The sequence below is a fragment of the Myxocyprinus asiaticus genome, chromosome 37 (genome assembly GCF_019703515.2).
Source record: "Myxocyprinus asiaticus isolate MX2 ecotype Aquarium Trade chromosome 37, UBuf_Myxa_2, whole genome shotgun sequence".
Lineage (NCBI taxonomy): Eukaryota > Metazoa > Chordata > Actinopteri > Cypriniformes > Catostomidae > Myxocyprinus > Myxocyprinus asiaticus.
Genome location: NC_059380.1, coordinates 36,439,421 through 36,460,658, shown reverse-complemented (window position 1 = coordinate 36,460,658; position 21,238 = coordinate 36,439,421). Strand labels below are relative to the sequence as shown.

Sequence of the window (21,238 nt, the reverse complement as noted above, 5' to 3'; positions counted from 1 at the left end):
TCATATGCTATCAAATTTGTTTTATTAAATTGCATGACTTGTAGGGAGGTACATTTTAATGTTTGCATTACATTACCAACTACATTTACAAGCTTGTTGAAGTGCAACTGACAGAGTGTTGCACTTGGCTTGCGATGCAAAGAACTGGGGTATGAGTCCTGAAGTTTGAGTCCATGCAAACACATGAGCTGAAAGTGTTGCTTTTTATGACACTATTGGTTAGGTTTAGGTTTAAGTTTAGGGATGCAGGTTGAGTTGATTTAAAACTGGACAGAGCAAAACATTTAAAAACCTCATCTGTTTGCGAAAACATTTAAGTCACTTTTAGTGCAACGATACATGTAATGAACCATGTAATATAATTTTGCCAAACTGTTGCAACAGTCACGTAATTTTTATGAGATCAGGCTGCTTTCTTCTGTGAAATACAAGAGGAGAAATTCTGGAGAATGCCTTGATCATTTTATTTTTATTTATTTTTTCCTTCATGCAATGACAATGAATGGTTACTGGAGATAAATGTATCATGAAAGAAGCCCACACAACTTTATATTTAAAGTATTCTGAAGCCATACAATGGTTTTGTGGGAGGAACAATCCAAAACTGAAGTCATCGTTGCATCTGCACTAGCTCCACAGTCTACAGGTGTGTTCACAAGACTTCATGAGAGAAGCTTGTTCACACTGGCTCACATTTAAACTACTTAAATGATACTCTTATGGTAATTTTGCATCCTTTTTGAGGCTTGGCATCTCCAGTCACCATTCAATGCAAGTTTCAATGCATCAATGCAACATACCAGTTTTGCGGGTTGACTCCATCAGTGACATCTGGCCTTAATTAATCCCTCCTTCACTATGTTCAATAGGCGTAGCTCTCAGCTGAAACACCAATCGGAGTGTATTCACCAGCCTGACACTCCACCCCTCACTGCATTCAGTGTGTCAATCCTTTTTTCAAGTCCGTGAAATATTCTCCTTCTTTTTTCCCCCATTCCTGCTGCTCTGCCCCCTGCACACCATCCAGAGGCACTGGTGTGAGACAAGAACAGCTATGCAGTCAGTAGAGCCGCATTCAGCCACATCTTGACAGCAACCCTGGCCATCCCAAACTCTCTTTCTACAGCTTGCAGAAGCCTCTAGGCTGGAGTACCTTCAGAGAGGAACCTGAAGAACGTAATTGGCCACAAACGCCGCAAAACCAAGAAGGACTGCTTGAGTTTCGGAAAACAGTATCAGGGGATGTCAGAAGAAACTTCTAAATGAGAGATCCTGAAGTGACCGTGAGACACAAAAGGATACCGCAAGTTAATGAAGAGTTGGTGAAAATCCGACAGACTTCGTTGACTGTTTATTGACTTGAAGAACGTTTTGGGCAGGTTTTCTTGGAGTGAATGTTTTAGTAAGGAGAATTTCTTTGGTCTGAAATTTCTTGAGGGAATTGCAACAGGTGTTTTTGAAGTCCTGCATACCAAGTTGGCATCCTGATTGGAGAACTTGATTGAACTCACCCTAATTCTACTCTAAAGCAAAAATTTTAAGTACAGTTATGGCCAACTCTGGGTTTCAGCTTCTTGGCTACTTTCTTGCTTTGGGTGGATGGATTGGAATCATCTCCACTACGGTGCTGCCCCAATGGAAGCAGTCCTCGTACGCAGGGGACGCCATCATCATGGCCGTGGGGTTATATGAGGGCCTATGGATGTCCTGTGCATCACAGAGTACAGGCCAGGTGCAATGCAAGATCTTTGACTCCTTGCTATCACTGGATGGTAAGTACCAAGTGACAAAAGGTGTTGACGACCATTCCTGTAATGCTGTAGGGTTTCACCAAGTTCTTAATAGCCATAACTTTGTCATATGGTGCTCTCAGTTTTAGTATGTTAATTCCATGAATCTAAAGTTTGATATATGACTCAAATTAAAAGCACTTATGATGAAAAAAATAATTACATCAAGATTCTTTGGCTAAAGGAAGTTGGTGGCAAAAAGCAATGCAATCAACTCCAAGAGCTGCTGTGTACACATGGATTTAATCAACTGGTTTAATCTATCAAATTAAAATATGTGAGTTTTGACATATCGTAATAAAAGTCTTATGTGACACCAACCTCACTGAGGCGCTGAGTGTACCAGACTGTTGAAATGCCGTGGAATGCTATTACACAGTGATTAATCAACATTTAGCGCCACTGTCATTGTCAATTTTGCGGTGACTTGTTACATCTAATCAGAGGGAGTCACTTCTCATCTATTTCTACTGTCTGTTGGGATGGTCCCAAAATGAAGACATCTTGAAACAATCCATTATGAATGGTGGCTGATGACTGTGCATTTTTAATTGTTTTTTGTATTTCCTTGACAAATGGCATCACATCTGTTTGTGATTTGTGGTCAGATATTACAACAGTGCAGGCAGAGACAAAATATGGTTCTGAAGAGTTTTCGTAATAACAATAACAACCAAAAAAAAAGACATATAGATCGAACTGTTCAGAGTTTGCCATCTTATATTCAGCATTATTGCTGTAATAACAGTGTATTGTCTTGTTGCATTGAATGGCAGTTGTGTTGGGAAGAAAAGGCCAGTGTTCAGGCAAACACCAAAGATATGTTCAGAATGCACATCCCCACACAACACACAGGTTTTCTTTTTTTGCGGTTTAGCAGAGATTATAGAAAAGCAAACATTTTGTCACCATCCATAAAGACCACAATTTAAGACAACCATCGTATACAAACATAGCTAAAATAGTTTTTTTTTTAATTTTATTTATTTATTTATTTTTTTTTACAGGAAACACACTCTCCATTTTGGTGTAGACTCTTGAAAGTAAAGGTTCCAATTAGAACCCAAAAAGGAAAGTTTATGTTCAGCAAATATTATGTTGACTTGTTCTTCTTAAAACAATCTACTGCTTTGAAGTACTCAGAAGCAAATACACTGATCAGAAGAAATTATTGTTGCTGTATGTATTAATTGTCAGAAACTGGTTTATCCTGCACTTATTGTGAAACATTCTAGGTGGCGCTTGTATTGTTATTTATGCCACTGGAAAATCTTTAGTAAAGTTTGGTTCAGAATAGCGCGTCATGGCCTTAACCTGTGTTATTGTGTCACTCTCCATTATTTTTAGAATACTGCATACTGATATTCTACAAAGACTCAATAATTATCATCTATCTTCAAGAATAGTTAAATCTCCAAAGATTTAACTGCACAACTATTCCTTTAATCACTGTGAGGTTTAGCAACAAATATTTTGGCATTCGTAGTATTTCTATCATAGGCATTAACCGCTCACACACAAAGGCTGCTCTCAGTGTGAGTACTGCACGGCTCGTGGTGGAATCTTTTACCCTCATCCCACAAAGGGTGATGGGACTATCTGACTTTTTACCAGGCCTTCATCATTTATTTTTGGTACTTTTCAAATGCTTTTTATGTATAGATTTATATTGATTTAGCCTTGTCCCAGACCCACACTTTCAATAATAAACTAGGAGAATTCATTATAAAATACAAATTATGACATTTAAAACTCTGATAATCTAAACAAAGACTGAAATAAAGATATCTGTTTCAACCTTTATTGTGCGAAAATAATTGTTATAAATGTTTTTAGATGAACTATGAAACAAAATATGTTTGAAGAAAACAATCACGGTAAATATCACTTGTGAGCAGAATATTTTTTATTGTGCATCATTTCCAGTCAATGAATAATTTTGCCAAATTGTGCGTATTTAATTGTGCGTATTTGTAACGTTGTTGCTGGCACTGGCAATGACAAAGACGATGAAGTAAAGAACCCAAGTGCAAATTTATTCCAATGTGTATTCCACAAACCCTAACTACAAACATGAAGTAAACATAAACATGAACTTGACATAACATAAACTTGGCTTGGCATAACTAGACTTGACATAGACTTGACTCTCCAATAAAGTTACATACAAACAATCAATACCTGACAATGGACAAAGGAAAACATGAGGCTTAAATACATGACATGGGAGAACACATGACAAAGATAACCAATAAACACACAGAACTCTAAACAAGATAACAAGACAATCAACCAATGAAAACAAGACACATGAACATGGAGAGAAACATGAAATCACATGACAAGGGAATCACATGACCTGAAACAGGAACTAGAATTTCAAAATAAAAGACATGTAAAACATGAACCAACAAAATACACACGACAGTATTTAGGATACACAGGGGCGGGTTTACGATTTCTGAGGCCCCAAGCAACCAACTAACCCGGGGCGCCATTTAAAAATGTTTTGCTTAAAAAATTACATTAAATTGATTTTAAATCATAATTTTAAATTCATTCTATCAGACATTGTAGCCAAGTACATTCAAAATGCTTAATGAAATAGAAATCTAGTTAAAGATAATTCATGCATGTTTTCCAGTTTTTCCATAATACAGTTATTAAAAAGCAATATTTACCTACATACATTTTTACAAAACACTTTTCTTTTTTTTTTTTTTTTTTAACAGGGTGTGCAAAACCTACTACTTCACTCAATAACATTTTGGAATTCAGTTGTTATTAATTAATATTATAACCCAGCAATTATTTATTGTTGTCCAGTTTGTCATTATAATATGATGCAGTATTATTATTATTATTACTTTTAGGATTTGTTGTATACAATAGTAATATATTCCTGTCTTATTTACTTTCCCCTTGAGCTTATATTCTAACACTGCAGTGTATTGTTCACCATGTTGCAAAAGGCAGTATTTTATGTAAGCATCGTAAGAAACATTAGTAACAGTACTGTAACAGTAAACATACAAGGCACAGCGGCCCCTCAGCACACTAGAGCAGAAAGGAAAAAAACATCATTGCTGTTTATCAAGCGCTGAAACTTTGCTTGGGGCAGAGCAATCTGGAATAATGTTAAACATTGTAACAGTCATCTCTTTGCAACCTGAACTTGTTCAGAACGTTAAATCTTTGTGACACATGCACTAAAAACCATCTAGATGCTGCGCAACGAATTAAACAGAACATAAGTGTTGACATGCGTTTTTGAAACCTGAAGTTCTTATTAACTTGACACTGTGTCTTGAAATGTGCGAGACGTGATGCAGCAGTCAAGGATGTTCATCCTGCGCATTTACATAGGAAAATCAATTGAAAAACAGAGCAGACGCACACAAAAATACGTTTGGTGTGAACGGCCCATAACTTTTCTGTTCGAGCATATCTGTGAGTGAGAGTGCATGTGCGAAACAAGTTCGGAAGGCCAATATATTTTTTCATAAATTACAAACCCGAACCCAAAGTCCTACTTGAAAAACTGACCCGTACCTGCCGGACCTCTAACATGATTCGCTCTGAAAGCGCTGACAACAGCGTATTCACGCGTATACCCAGAACAACATTAAGGAGCTTTCTTACCGGGGCGGGGGCCCCCCGATATCCGGGGCCCCATGCAATTGCGTGGTGTTTAAGACCGCTGCTGAGGATACATAAAATGTTAGCTATGAAATTAGCCTTAGCAAGACAAAAAAGTCAGCCTTTTTATTTCAGAAATATTAAAAATTTCATTTCCATCAGCGTCATTTCCAGCATAGAATTCTATTGAACCCAATACAGAATTTAAGATGTGCTGGAAATGACAATGTGATGGGACTGGTATGACTAGTGAGAGTGTAATAAATGTTTTAATGCAAATTTACTGTTTTGAATTTCACAGTACTAAAAGTACTGTAGTAAAAAAATAAAAACATAAATCTTAGAGAAGAAAATATCACTATTTACAATCCAATGCATATTCATAGTGTCCAAAATGCTGTGCAGTACATGCAGAAATATGTTTGTATTGGAAATATACTGTACATTTATATATATATATATATATATATATATATATATATATATATATATATATATATATATATTAAATAGAAACGTTTTAGATCAGCATTGAATTGATAAGCACTTAAATATTAAATACCATGTACTGTGTACAGTGTGAACAAGTTTCTTTTCATATCTTTGTTCTAATAAATGATCTCTGTAAGGACAAGTATAAGGGGTTCAGAAAAAATCCTTGCAGAGAAGGCGTTGAAAATTATTACAACGTCATAAACAACTAATTTGTATGAGGAATGCATTGAAAGATGTTTTCAATGACGTTTGCAACAGCCCACAAATGCACAAACAATAGACAATGCCTGGGCCTCATATCCAGCCTTTCTCGAAGCATGTTCTTCAGCGCTGTACACACGCTTGCCTTCCTTTCGTCTGTGCCAGGCACTGCCAACCTTGGCACTGGGCGAAGGGTTGTAGGAGGACTACGCCCCCTGTGCCCCCAACCCCTCCCTTCTCTTCACCCTGAGTCTAACTATTCCCATTCAAACCTGACCTTGGGATCACAGTAGCAGTTCATATGGGCAAGATAAACGCTTTCCATACAAATCATGAAAAACCCCCAAAACAAAACAAAAAACAAGGATGAAAGGAGCGAAAATAAGAGGTCTCTTATAAACTACTAAAATCCTGCCTCAAAGACGGCATCTTCACTCATAAATCATACATCAAAAGTTGTGTGATAATCTCGTCTCAATTCTAAACCTCTTTGAGATGCTGTTAAATGTATTTTATGGCTTCGATTCATGTTTGATGCCACGCATTTTCAAAGGTGCAGTTCAACTACTGTGGACTGTACACAAGTGTTTGAAAGGAAGCAGAAAATCGGTCTACAAAGGTGATTGCAGTTAAATGTGGACAATCTGACCTCTTGTTTTGAAGGGACAGTGAGTAGAATGTTTAAAAGGGTTGGTGGTCACCATCTTGAAGTTACTGTGATTCTCTTTTGCTAAGCTAGCATGTTACATGTCATCACACAAAAGCAGAGATAGGAGGACAATCCTTCTATGTGGAAAAAGCCACAGTAATCTCCTCTCTGTGATACATGTAAAAATGTCACTCCTACAGTATTATGCATGAACTGAACACCGTGTGGGCTATCTGTGGAATTTTGATGTGATAGTGCAGCTAGAAATTGCCACAGTACAAAAAAATTAGCAGAAAGACGCTAAAAGGTTTATCCTGAGGGTTTTAAGAGGTGATTAACCAATATATATCAGCCAGGCTGATAATTGGCCGACATTTTGCTGTTTGAGATTATCGGTTGATAAATGTGTTTACATGGCTGATGTGTCAGTTCCAAAATCTACATACAGTCTTGTCATTGGATATTAAACAATTTCTGTTTTCAAACTTGTACATATTAAATATTAGTTAAAATAGGTGTTTATTTTTTATTTCAACAATTTTTGCTGTTATTGAATTTAATTACTACATACTGAAAGTGGTTATTGTATTATTATATATTATCTAATTATATAATAATTATATATTATTATATTGGGCATCAGCCACCCTGCTCACTAGACATCAATGAGTGCGTTTAAACGCACACCAACTCAAAAAATAAAAATCGACAATGCAAGAAAACCATGTTTACATGAGGCTTGAAATCATTTGGATTATTCACTATTGAGGTCAAAATGTAAACAGTTGAACACACAACACTTGCGCACATTGCACTAAAAAAAAAACTGTTGGATTTACTTTAAAAATGCAGTGTCAAGTGGTTCCATGCTACTGGGTTGAGTAGTTCCGATAAGCCACGGCTCAGTTGTGTGAACAAAGAATTTCAAGTAAACTGGACAAAAGCTCTGAGTAAATGCAAACCATTCGAATTTGTTAGTGTTATGTATTATATGTTTGTCTTACTTGAATTTACACAAGTTCCAGTTTATTCTTTAAGTAACAACTGGTTAGCAACAGTTTGCATGGACATGGTAAATGTATGGCATTGAATCACAACAAAGTTGATTCTTACCTCTCTACTGAGAGTGTCACAGAAATTGCATATTGAACAAACAAATATACAAGTGTTAAGCAATAGTTCTCCTCAACCTATGCTCAAGCGCCACTTTACACCACCATTATAACCCCCAACATTCTAACATTACAGAAACTCCTCTAAATGTCAACATAACTAACATTAAATACTAACTAGTCTGTATTCATCTAGCACAAAAACAGATAAAAAACACTTAATTTCAACATTTACTCCCTCCATGCAAAGCGTGCTAGGAACTAGAAATCCCTGCGGTTTCAGTTAAAGCTTTCAGTTATTCAATTTGTCCCAACACAACTGGATTAAGTAAAGCCTTAAACCAAAACAAGACACTTTTTTATTGAAAAAGTTCAGTAAAAGTTCACTTGGTTACATGCATTTTTTTTTTTAGTAATATGAAGGGAGGATTCAGTAAAAATGAGGATAGTGAAAGTTCATTTTTTGAAGAAGAACACAGGTAAAAGAACATAGTTAAGGCATTTGCATGACCACATGCTGTCAGCTTGTTAAGCATAACTGGAGTAAAATCGTGCATGTAGAGGAGCTCAGTATCATCATTGAAAAACCCATATAAGGTTTTACTTATCTAGTGGGTCAGATGTAGACATAATCAGCATAATAAGAAATTGAGTAAAAATACTGAGGTTTATTTTATTATATTTTATTGGAAAACAAGACAGATACTGATTAAGAAAAGGATTGGTTTGCAATTGTGTGGGGCCCTCGGTTTACACATGGCTTTGTTGTAGAAATTACTCAGAAAAAGGGTTTGAGTTCACAACTAACCTCAGCTTTATAATCTGTGTGTTTTCTCAGTGCACATTCAGACGTGTCGAGCTCTTATGGTGATCTCGGTGCTGATGGGGTTCATCGCAATCATTGTGAGTGTCATTGGAATGAAATGTACGAAAGTGGGTGACAACAACCCATCAACCAAGAGCAAAATCGCCATCTCCGGTGGGATACTCTTCCTACTATCAGGTGAGGGTCACACCCAGAATAAACGCATTCACATTAAAGGTATTGCATACAGACCATGGAGAAGATCTACTGTGTGTAAAACATATCAAATTTCTTTTCAACATTTTTAGTACAATTCTGACTATTTGAATGAACATTAACTAATGATCTATTAGGAATTATACAATGTAATCACCTAATGTTAGTTAATGTTCTTGATGAAAGTTATACAACATTACAGAGAAAATTTAGCTTTTTTTTATTTTGGGGGTTGGTTCTCTTTTAGGAGTGATAAGATCAAAAATATATATACTGTTCAATTTTGTTACCATTTGAAATTATGTTAACACTAACAATTATATTATTTACATTAAAATTAGTTAATGCATTAGGTATCATGAACTAACAATTACAATTTGTACAGCATTTATTCATCTTATTTAATGCTAATTTATAAATATGCTTTTGTTCATTGTTAATTCATGTCAGTTCATAATGCATTAACTAATGTTAACGTATACAATGTTTAATTTATTAGTACATATACTGTAGAAATTACCATTAATTAAGATGAATAAATGCTTTACAATTAATGTTCAATATTAGTTTGTTAACTATTGTGTTTACTAACATTGAAAAACAGGACTTTATTGTAAAGTGCTACTGAAATTATACCAGAATAACTTCTGTACCAATATTATTCACAGCAGTCAACATACTAACAAAGTTTTAGGTGGGGATGTCCCGATACTGATGCTGGTACTGGAATTGGGTCCGATAATGCGCTCATGTACTCATAAAAAATTCTCCAATACCAAAAATCGATACCATCTGACGAACGAATGTTATTGTGTAAATATTCACCGCACAAATTAAAATCAATGTATGTCCTAGTGTGATTATTAAACCGCAAAAGCTGCAATTTAATGAGAGAAATATGCAGTATAGTTTGCATGAGCTGCACGCTTCAAAGTGAATGTGTGAAGCCGGCTGCTCATACACGGAAAACCAGATATATCTATACGGAAAACATCATCAGGAGCTTTACATGCTCTGTTTGTAGCAAATGACAGTGAGTTGAGCGTTAATTCACTTTGTAGCTTGCAACAAATACAGACTACATATTTATTTAATTAAATAACAGCCTTTTGGGGTGTAATAATCACACTGGCCCTGCGATCCAAAGGGCACCTCCAGGGGAGAACAATCAAAATATTCATGCTGTAAAGTTCCATTTAAATGGAAAAAAGTATGACAGAAATATATCACTCACTACTGTATAATTATGTGATATTCACTGTAATATTACTACTACTACTACTACAACTACAAATAATAAGGATAATAAATGTAATAATTATATTATATTTAAGCAATATCTCACATCTGTTGCGCAACATTTTATTTGACCAAAAATAGTTCCAATGTTGTATTTTGGATTGCGCTGTGGGATTCTGTATAAAAGCACTTAATTTCATTAAAAATAATATAATATTATATTAAAGATGTATTGTTTTACTTTCATTTGATTAAAGTTTTAATGAATTCATTTATTTAGATACCATTTTGATGATTAAATTGAAATAAACTGTTGATATAGAATTCAGAAAAAAAAAAAAAAAAAAAAAAAAAAAACAGGGTATCTGTATCAGTATCGGTGAGTACCGAATAGGAAGGATCGATTCTCCAAAAACTGGTATCGGGGTATCCCTAAATTTAGGCCTACATAGTTCAGAGAAAATTTAAACAAAATCATTACAAATCTTATTTATTTCAGTGAGAGTGTAACTGTGCTAAGAATGAGCAACCCTGAGGTCAACCATATAGAGACCTCAGCCCTGTAAATCATTCAGTGTAAATTAGATTTGGTAAATAAAATTGACAATCTTTCATTAGATTCCAAATTCTTGTGGTCTGTTTTGGTTTTCGGTCACTATGGCTGCCTCTGAAACCAAAGGTAGCTGACTTGTTGCCTCGCTGCCCTATCACTCAACAGACAGCGTTTGCATATGAAGGTACCCCCAGAAACTGGTTTTGGACAGGCTACTGAGGCAGCATAATGTCACATCGTTGCTAGGATACCAGCAACTGATTATCGCCATCTGGTGTCCACTAAAGGTAACGCGTCTGCTTCATTAATCCAATCGAACCACAGTGGTCTAATAATCTAGAACAAAATCAAGAGAGTTTTGTCGATAACCAAGTGTATATTTAATAGCTACAAAACTACTTTGCACAATACTGCTAGAAATGGAATCAAAGGTTGGAAAAAGTGAATAAAAACATACATTTATACATAAACTGGCTGTAAACTGCCTCTTCGGCCGGCTTTTTTTTTTTCTTCAGCTCAACCGCTGTGGATCCGCACGCACAGGATTTTGGGATTTGATAGGCAGTGAAGGATACATCTATGCTGCCTTCAAAAATCTAACAGATTAAGGTATCTCAGTAGACATGAACACTGGATGAGGACGTGCCTTGGTCACCTCATACCTCTGTATACAGCCTCCGAAGGCAGCATTTTCCTGGTTTCAGACGCAGCCTATATCACTTCTGACTGATTTAAACACACAGAAGTAAACAGGAAATGGCTAGTTTGGTCACATTTGCACTTTTCAAAGCCTGGCAAAAAACAAACTGAGATGTGCTCTTGGACAGTGCTGATCATGTGATCTTTATCATCTCTAGGTTTGTGTACGCTAGTGTCTGTGTCCTGGTACGCCACACAGGTGTCCTACCATTTCTTCGACCCGAAAACGCCAATTAATGCCAGGTAGGACCATCAGTGGACTTTCTAATTGTGACAGAAACTACAAACATTTATTTTTATACATGAAACATACCATCTTTATTAATTATAATGCATTTAAAGCAATCAGATTTAATTGGTATACAAACAGGTAATTCTTTCGATAGAAGATCCCTATAAAAGTAAATAATTGAATCTTGAAGATTTTTGCATTGTGACATTTTCATGGCAATTAAGCATTTTCCCCAAAAAATTCTCATTACCATAATGCAAAAAAATAAAAAAATAAAATAAATAAAAAATAACTATTGTTAGTGTTATGTGAAAATAATGCTATATTGCACTGTAGTATACTGCACTATATAGTATGCTACAGTATTACTGTAATAAACTAAAAACAAATAAATATGGTAAAATATAGTAAAAATATTAGTAATACTGTAAAACAATACTGTATTACAGTAATGAGAATCACCACTGAGAATAGTGAAAATAATTACAAAGAAAATAAATTAAAAAAAAAAGTAAAAAACGGCTCAAAAGTAAAACATCTGGACACATTACATTCATGTGGAATTTATGGGAACATGTGCTTGATTTTAAAAATATTAATAGCAAAGTAAGAAAATACTGTATTATAATAATGAAAATCACATTGAGAAAGATGAAAATTACAAGAACAGCTAAAAAAAAAAAAAAAAAAAAATCAAAAGTAAAATGTCCGCAAAAACTTTACTAATGTGGAATTTGTAAAAAAATATTAGCAGTACGGTAAAAATACAGTAGTACAGTAATGAAAATAACCATTGAGGATAGTAAAATAAAAAAATAAAAAATACCTAAAAAGTAAAACTTTCAAAGATGTGGGAATAGGGGGGCAAATGTGCTTAATTGTAATAATATCACTACAACAGTAAAAAAAAAATACTGTATTACAGTAATGAGAGTCACCACTGAGAATAGTGAAAATTACAATTAAAATTCAAAAGTAAAATGTTGAAACACATTATAGTAATGTGGAATTTGGAGTGGGAAATGTGCTCATTGCTCATTGGAATTTATTTTTATTTTTTTAGTTTTAAAGTAAAAATACTTTATTAAAGTGATGAGAATAATCATTGAAAATTGTGAAAATGAAAAAAAAAATGTCTAGATACATTACGACTATGTGAAATTTGTGGGCAAAATGTGCTTTTTTGTAAAACTATAAGTTCTACAGAAAAAAAAAACATACAGAGAATCACCAATGAGAATAGTAAAAAAAAGAAAAGAATAAATAAATAAATAAATAAATAAATAAAAAAGCACAATTAAAACATCTGAATACATTATGGTCATGTGGAATTTATGGGGGACATTTTTTAAATTGTAAATATATGTGTTTTACAGTAAAATACTTTATTATAGAGATGAGAATAAAATTTGCATAAGAAATTTGCTTTTTAGTACTACAGTAAAAAAAAATAAAAAAATATCAGTATTACAGTAATGAGAATCACCATGGAAAAACTAATAATAGTAATAATAATAATAATAATAAAAAAAAAACCTCAAAAGTAAAGCGTCCAAACACATAACAGTAATGTGGAATTTGGGAATGTGCTTATCTGTTATGAGCATACTGTATTGTCACTTTATTTATTGTGTGCAAATTATTTTGTGAGATTCACCTGTTTATATTATATAAACAGTGTCTCCTGTGATTATGGAAGAAGGTGTGGCCTATCTTTCTTCTTTTAGGTATGAGTTTGGCCCCGCCCTCTTTGTAGGATGGGCAGCTGCCATCTTAATGTTGTTGGGTGGCTCGTTCCTCTGTTGCTCCTGCGTAAATGAGGACAGAAGAGGACAGCAGTTCTACCGGCAATCTCAGCCCTCTACAGCCAGAGAGTATGTGTAAATACTCCTAAAAACTTCAGCAGAAAAGGAGAAACTGTAAATATAAAGAGCAGAGGGCTCGAGAGACAGAGCTCTCCCCACCATGTGTACAACTTCTCACTCGCACTGACCATTTTATCCAGGTCCAAAACAAACAAACAAACAGCTAAACAATTACATGGACAAATACAGTTTCTACACCTGCGGTAAAACCATCTATATATATATATATATATTTTTTTTTTTTTTCAGAGATACAAGCATGCATTTGATAAGTGCTTAATTTCACGAAGAATGCGGGAATTCTGTACTTTTTATACATGTACGTCTTTCCAAACATACCATATTAAGGTTTTTAATTAAGGAAATCCTATTTTTGTCAAAAGGGGTCTTTTTAATTGCCCCAAAACAATTTGAAGCTTAGCATTTACACTGGACATTTTGTATAATTAAGTTTCTAGGTTTCAGGGAAAAAAAAATTCAATGTAAAATTTCAGTGAAAATTAAAAACGTTCACTCAAAGTGTTTTAATGGAAAGTGAATGTCTGTATAATCTTGGAACAAAGTCTAACTGATGTAAAAGATTAATTTTGTGATATAATGAGCAAATAAAAGGTAAATAAAGACAAGAGACAGAAATAGAAATGTCCAATATGGGATACAGTGGCTCTATTCAGAAGAGCATACTACCAGGGGCGTAGCAGTGGGGACGGACAGCTGTCAGTATTGCTAAATAATTCAAAATTTCGCAAAATTTTCTGCAAAAATAAAGGGCATCTTGTGGAGCACTTGCTTCTGTTTCACACATGACAATAAAAGACTGAGCACAAGCTGGTCCTTGAATAAATTATTTAATCAATTACAATAATGACAATTGTGCATGTGTACAATTTTATTTTTTACTCTGTGCTTGTGCATTGTGGGATTTAAATGTATCCAAGTGGCTCGAGTGTTTTGACTACGTTCACCATAATTTGTTTAGATCCATTTAATGATTCAGTGACCATTTCTGGTGATGTCAGAAGGTGGTGACAAATGAGTGTCTTGTGAGAAATTAATTAGTCACTGAATCAACAATCAAAAGAAAATTTTAATCAATAAAATTTGTTTGTCTACAGACCTACAAAGAGACTTTAGTAGAGGTTTATGAACATTATAAGACCAAAGCAAATCTATCATTTCCCTACTGTTTGTGCTGCTGCAGCATGACTTTTATCAAAAGACAATAACAATAGTCTTATAATAATTATAATGTGTTTCAATAACGTCCATACACTTTCATATATAAAAAAGCATGTCTACACATCTATTCACTTCAGTAAAATGCCTAAGTGTTCTAAGAACACAGCAGATCTATCTTTTTTCCTACAGTTTGTCGACTGCACACCAACACAGAGGTAAAAAACAGGAGTCGATATTAAAAATAGCTTTACATATTTAACACAGATCAAGTAATCTGCTTAAATTGGCAAAAACAACCGATCAAACTATTACCTCACAAACATAATGTAAAAAGCATAACTTAATGAAGACTCAGGCAGTGATATAAACTCCACTTACAATGTGTGCTTAAAAGAAGGATTGTCCTTTGTTTTTTTTCTGCAGTGCATTTCACGTAATGCTGCCAATCAAGAACGATATGCCGATAAATAACTCTCGTTTGTGTGTTCCTCATCTCTACATTATTAATTTAGATCAACATCATTGCAGATAAAAACATGGATAAATGAGCATTGTTGAAAGCAACTTTGTAGAAATGAACGAAGCCTCGTAGATTAGACTGTTTGACTGATGGCCTTTTACGTAAGGGTTGTTTCGCCTCATGAAACTTACCTGTGAGTGGCTGGATGGTCGCTCAATCAGCCCAAAGTAACAAAATGCAAAGAATACTGTATACAAATCCATCATTTGGACTCAGTATGGGGTTTGCTTGGAAAAGTGTGGGGGACAAAATCACCTTTTTAAAGAGTGCGGGGGCTGCTACGCCCATGCATACTACTTACTATTTCTGCAGTATTTAACATGCATACTGTACAGTATGCAAATTTACACTACATGTATACAACAATGCAATGCATTTGACTTGACCTTCCATTTCCAATGTGACAAATGAACTGTAACGTCAGCCATGACTTTTTTATCATTATTAATCAGATTATCAAAAGATATGACATTTTTATACCAAACGAGAATAAAAATGCAAAATAACTTTCAATATGGTAACTTGACGCCACTTGCTGAATTTTAATATGCAACATATTGAGGTCATGTGACAACACAGTACCATACTATGTTTATCATTGCAAAACATGTTGTGTTTCACATATTACAAAAATTGTAGTCAGTATACAGTATACTGCACAGTATACAGTAAGTAGTAAGCTGGTATTCCATTCCGAACATGGCCTATAAGAAACGTGCAATGGCTTTACTCCTTGGCTGGACTGTTCTGCATGGTGGGAGCACTGTTAGCCAGCTATATGTGTTCCTGACAACCATGGTCATACTGACACTGCATTGAGGAGACCAGGAACTATGAGACTTTCACTGTACGATGGAGTCAAGGGAATTCTTTTAGAACCATAGGGGACATTATTTAAAACCATGTTGACCAACAAAGTTCCAATACTGCAATGTGGGAATTGGGACTTGGCGGACTTTAGACAAATACTTATAGCACAATCTGTAAACATGTTATTTAGACAAAGTACTTTCGACGGAAAGTCCAATGTTCCTTTTTTTTTTACCATAATATGTGTCGTTTTTTCATATTATACAGCATCTCATGAACAGAATATGAGAGTTACAATTATCACAGGGGGAGTAACTAAGAATGAATTGCACTGCTAGCGTCGTTTATTGGCATGCGCTGTCTGCGTTGTTTTCACACCCGATTCACTTAAAGGAATAGTTCACCCAAAAATGAAAATTTGCTGATAATTTACTCACCCTCAGGCCATCCAAGATGTATATGACCTTCTTTCTTCATCAGAACAGGATTTAAGATTTTTAGGAAAGTATCACAGGTTTTTAGCTTCATCCAATGCAAGTGAATGGACACCAATTTTTGACGATCCAAAAAGCATATTTAGGCAGCATCAAAGTAATCCACACGACTCCAGTCGATTAAGTAATGTCTTCTGAAGTTAATCGATACGTTTGTGTGAAAAACAAATCACTAATTAAAATGTTTTTAACTTTAAATCGGCGCTTACGCCAACTCTCTGTAGGTGTTTGAATTGACCTAACTCTCGCGTGAAGTATGTTCCTCTGTGGTAAACAGAGCAGTACTTCTGAATTCTCACGTGAACGCGCCAACGTGATGACGTCACACAACAGCGACGTGAGGCATTCAGTGTTTACAGGAAGCGATTTTTTAAAGTTAATAAAGTTTTAATTAGCGATTCGTTTTTCACACAAACGTATCGATTCACTTCGGAAGATATTACTTGATCTGCGGGAGTTGAGTGGATTACTTTGATGCTGACTAAGTGTGCTTTTTGGACCGTCAAAAACTGGTGTCCATTCACTTGCATTGGATGAAGCTAAAAACCTGGGATACTTTCCTAATAATCTTAAATCCTGTTCTGATGAAGAAAGAAGGTCATATACATCTTGGAGAGTAAATTATCAGCAAATTTTAATTTTTGGGTGAACTATACATTTAAGGAAATGATTAACACAGCCGCAAAATTTTTGCTCGATTCAAAAATTCAAGGTTCTTTTACTATAGATTCCAAAATATAATTACTGCTGCCATGATCACTAGAAAATAATAAAAAAAGTTTAAATAAACCTATGTTTACCACTAACTTTCTGTGGGCAGTAATAGTGCAGTAATAATGATCTTTGTGCCACTCAAATACTGTTGTGAATCTGGTGCATTGTATGATAAGCCTTATTTAAAAAAAAAAAAATGAAATACAAAAGCAGAACATATCATTCAGATTTGAATTTTCTGATATGGGGCAAGTTGCATCTTTCTCAAAGAAAAAGTCATTTTGAATTTAGACAGTGAAAGACTTGAATCCTGTCTCTAAAATACTATGTACCTTGTTCATAGCAGTTCAAAGAGATGATAGTTTTTGGACCTGGTAAAAAGTAACACATTTTAACACAACTTGACGAACAAATGCTTTAATGTGCATGGACACCTCTCTGACATAACTCAGTAATCATCTTTAGTAAATTTCTTTCCATGGATGGCTTGCACAGCTACTCATTTTTACCAGTCAACCAGTCCTCCTAAAATGTAGCTGACTAGTCAATGTTTACCGTATGTAAATAACCCACCACACTGTCTACCATGTTCCCATGTCACTTTACTTTCCTCCAAATATATCTGGCCATTATAGATACCATAGAAAATAAAATGACACACACACACACACACACACACACACACACACACACACGTTGGTGCAGCTATCATTATGAGAACTCTCCATAATACAACTCAATTATGGTGCCACTCTGTGGACATTTCACCTGGAAACTGTAGTGCACATGTTCCCATTCAATCAACAATGCTTCCAGCTTCGACCACTGGGGGCAGTGGTTCGAATTTCTATAAGCACAAACCGATATCAACAAAAGAACTTTCAACCTTCAGTCACTGAATTATAGTGCCATAGTTCCGAATAGTCGATACAGGCTCAAAGCTTTGACTTGTGGTAGAACTAATCAACTAGTTGGTCAAAACTCCTACTTTTAAGAATTCCCTTGAAATAGATTGTTGGGATATCATGGCATATAAAATAAGCAGTCTATTCACTTTTCTTCGTCCATTTTTTTCCCTAACATTTCCATGTCATTTAACCCATCAAGAACAATCCTGTTTGTGACGGCAAATAACGTATTAACCAAGGCTGCAGAACCAAATGAATCAAGAAGCTCTTGTGAATTGTCTCTGTCTCAAGTTCCTCTAATGCTGTTCTTCTTCTGTCTTCTTCTCTTCTTTAATTCAGGGATGAATTATTGAGTGAGACTAGTTTCCCTGACTGACCAACCCTCCCTGCCTTTACTCGAGGACTGTCCAAGCTCCGCTCTCTGTATCTGTGTACCTTACTCCCACCTAGAATCCAAATTTGGACACTTGTCCCTATGATTGGACAATTGTCCTCTCTACACTCTCGTTCCTAAAACCTGTGTGCCTTTTTTTCAACATCTGATCAATAAACGTGTTTGAAAAATTGTCAACCCCATTTCTGTTGCGTGCTTGCCCCCAACATCCACCAAACACCCAACGTATGTTTGTGACCCCATAAACCACTTTTGTAAATATTTATTATTGAAGTATGTAAGTGACAACACCCTAAAAACATGGACTGTTTCATTGCAATACATCTGGTACATAATGAATGTCGTTATTGGTAGATGACCTTAGGTTATTTCTCTCTGATACGATTTACGTTTTCTTTTTAACTCAAACCTGTTTTGTTTTTCTTTCAAATTGCAGAGCAAATGTTAAAAGTTCTCCACCAGACAAAGGCGAGCAGTACTTGTAGTTTGAGAGAGGGCGACTTCGTGGGTCACAAGCTGTTAGATTTTGGCAACAAACAAGACACTTCTTTTTTGGGGGGGTAAAAAAAGCGAAGAACTCTATTTAAAACTCTAAAGAAATAATTTAGTCAAAAAAGAAAAGCAGTTGGCATGTTTCCCTGTAATACAGACAATTTTCAATGATTCATGAAGCCAAGCAATGCATTCCACACAACATGACTTTGTACTGTAGTATGTAACCTTCATAAAATAAGTTACTTATTGATAAGGTTGAGTGAGCCACAACAGTTTTGTCAGATGGTGTTTGACAAATATGTCATTTTTTTTGTTACAGTTGGAGTTTGTTATACTTGCCAAAAAACTATTATATCTCATCTGGAAAGCATTGATTCAGGGTATGTTATAATGCAGTTAATAATTATAATGCAAATCTTTGACATGTGCAGTGTATTATTGAGCTATAACTGTATTTTGACTCACAAAATGTCTTTTAGTTTGCTAATGCAAGTTTGTCAAAGATGTCGTATGTGAGATGAATCGTTTCTTTGTTGTAAAATCAAATTATCATCTTCTTTATTCTGTTCATAAAATGTATAGAAATTATAAGGGGATTGTCGCTTTTGAGTTTGCTTTGAGGGAAAACAAGAACATTCAAATAGTACATTAGAAAGAGACCCACATGCAATTTAAATTGCTTAAAAATGCTTTAGTGCACTTATGATGTGTATTCAACATGCACTGAAAGGCACTGTTAATCACAAATGTTGTCTTTAAAGTGGTTACAGGGTTAACGGCCAGTCAGTAGGATGTCATTAGAAATGTTTTAGTTCACATTCCACAAAATTATTCTACCTAATATTCAAGCATGTATCAGCTCATATGATGTATCATTTTTCTGTTTATCTGTTTTAAAATAAAATAAACTACACAACGTTATATTTACTGTGTGTCAGATGAAGATATGCAGATATGAGTGTCCTCAACCGCAGCCTTTTAAATGAAAACTAGATGTTTAAATGTTCTGAAGGAATGTGAGTGGTGCTTTGCCTGTGCAAAACTTGTCGCCTCAACACTAGATAGTTGTTAAAGTGTTCTGGGTGGTTGCTAGGTCGTTGGATACAGGCCCAATATTCGGGTCGCTGGATATGGCTCAGGTACCTCCAACAATGAAAATCTATCTGATTTTTTCAACCGTTTTATTGTCCGCCTGTCGAAAATAATTTTTTTTATCATGTTAAAAAGTAATAGCAAACCTCTCCTCAAAAAGCCAAACAATTTTAGGTATCATTCATATTTGTCGTACAAACATAAAAATATTAGACATGTCAGATGCGTGGACTAGCCGTTAGTGCTCTTGTTACATTTCCCAATTGTGCCATATTATTGATAAAAGTGGCAAAAAGTCAAAAAGGAAAATGAAAAAAGTTGCAAATTCAAATAACCAAACTCACTGGTCTGGATTTTGCCAATTAAATGGACCATGTAAAACCAGATCAGACTGTCTAGTCCAGCCAGTCGAGAAATCAGACGAGAGAGTTTCTTGGTACGTGTCACCCCCATCTCAGCATCTCAACATGATTCAAACCTCTCCTTTACACCTGGATGATCTCTTCCTCATGGATGCTGTGCTTGACCAAGCGTCTGAACCCCTGATGCTGCTCAATTATAGCAAAGGTAAAGTGCCTTGTTTGGTTTTGTTTGGATGGACTAGGCATGGACTCTAAGTCATTTATGTTATTCTGTAGACTGTGGTTTGGATAAGGACAGAAGCAAGTCTAAGGCTGCATCCAAAAATGTAGGCAGCTGAATTGTTGCCTTGCTGCCGAATCAGTTAATAGTTTAACTGACAGAGTTTTTGAATGAATGGAACTCTTCAGGAGACTGGTCCCAGACCAGTTTGAAAAGCACATTATTTTTATACTGCCTTCATACACAACATTTGAAGGTAGCATTTCTCAATTCTCAGATGCAGCCTTATTTAGAATAGTTTGATGCTAGAGTCATGAGGTGGTTTAATTTTCATTGAGTCCTGACTCCAAGTTGGGGGCATGTCAATCCAACATGATCACACAGGAAATCTACATGCAGCTTCAATTAGTTAATGTACCCTGAAATCAACTCCATCCTGCCGGATTACTAAAAAGTGCCATTCCCCATCTGAAAATTTTGCATCAATTAAACAATGTTCACCTCTCAGTAGCGCCACCGATAAAGTGTTGTGCGAGCAATCTCTGAGACATGGGG

The 21,238-nt window shown here is 35.2% G+C and overlaps 1 protein-coding gene across 2 annotated transcripts; it reads left to right on the top strand.

Annotated features, from left to right (window-relative positions):
- Positions 1 to 1,001: 1,001 nt before the first annotated feature.
- LOC127427917 (claudin-19-like) lies at positions 1,002 to 19,930 on the top strand. Of its 2 annotated transcripts, none has more exons than XM_051675859.1 (5): positions 1,002 to 1,772; positions 8,725 to 8,889; positions 11,557 to 11,641; positions 13,358 to 13,504; positions 18,951 to 19,930. In XM_051675859.1, the coding sequence occupies exons 1-5, from the start codon at positions 1,550 to 1,552 to the stop codon at positions 18,997 to 18,999; spliced, it is 669 nt and encodes a 222-aa protein (XP_051531819.1). In that variant the 5' UTR covers positions 1,002 to 1,549; the 3' UTR covers positions 19,000 to 19,930. The 2 variants fall into 2 exon arrangements, with proteins under 2 accessions (XP_051531819.1, XP_051531820.1); XM_051675860.1 differs by having other exon boundaries at positions 18,460 to 19,930.
- The last annotated feature ends 1,308 nt before the right edge of the window (positions 19,931 to 21,238 follow it).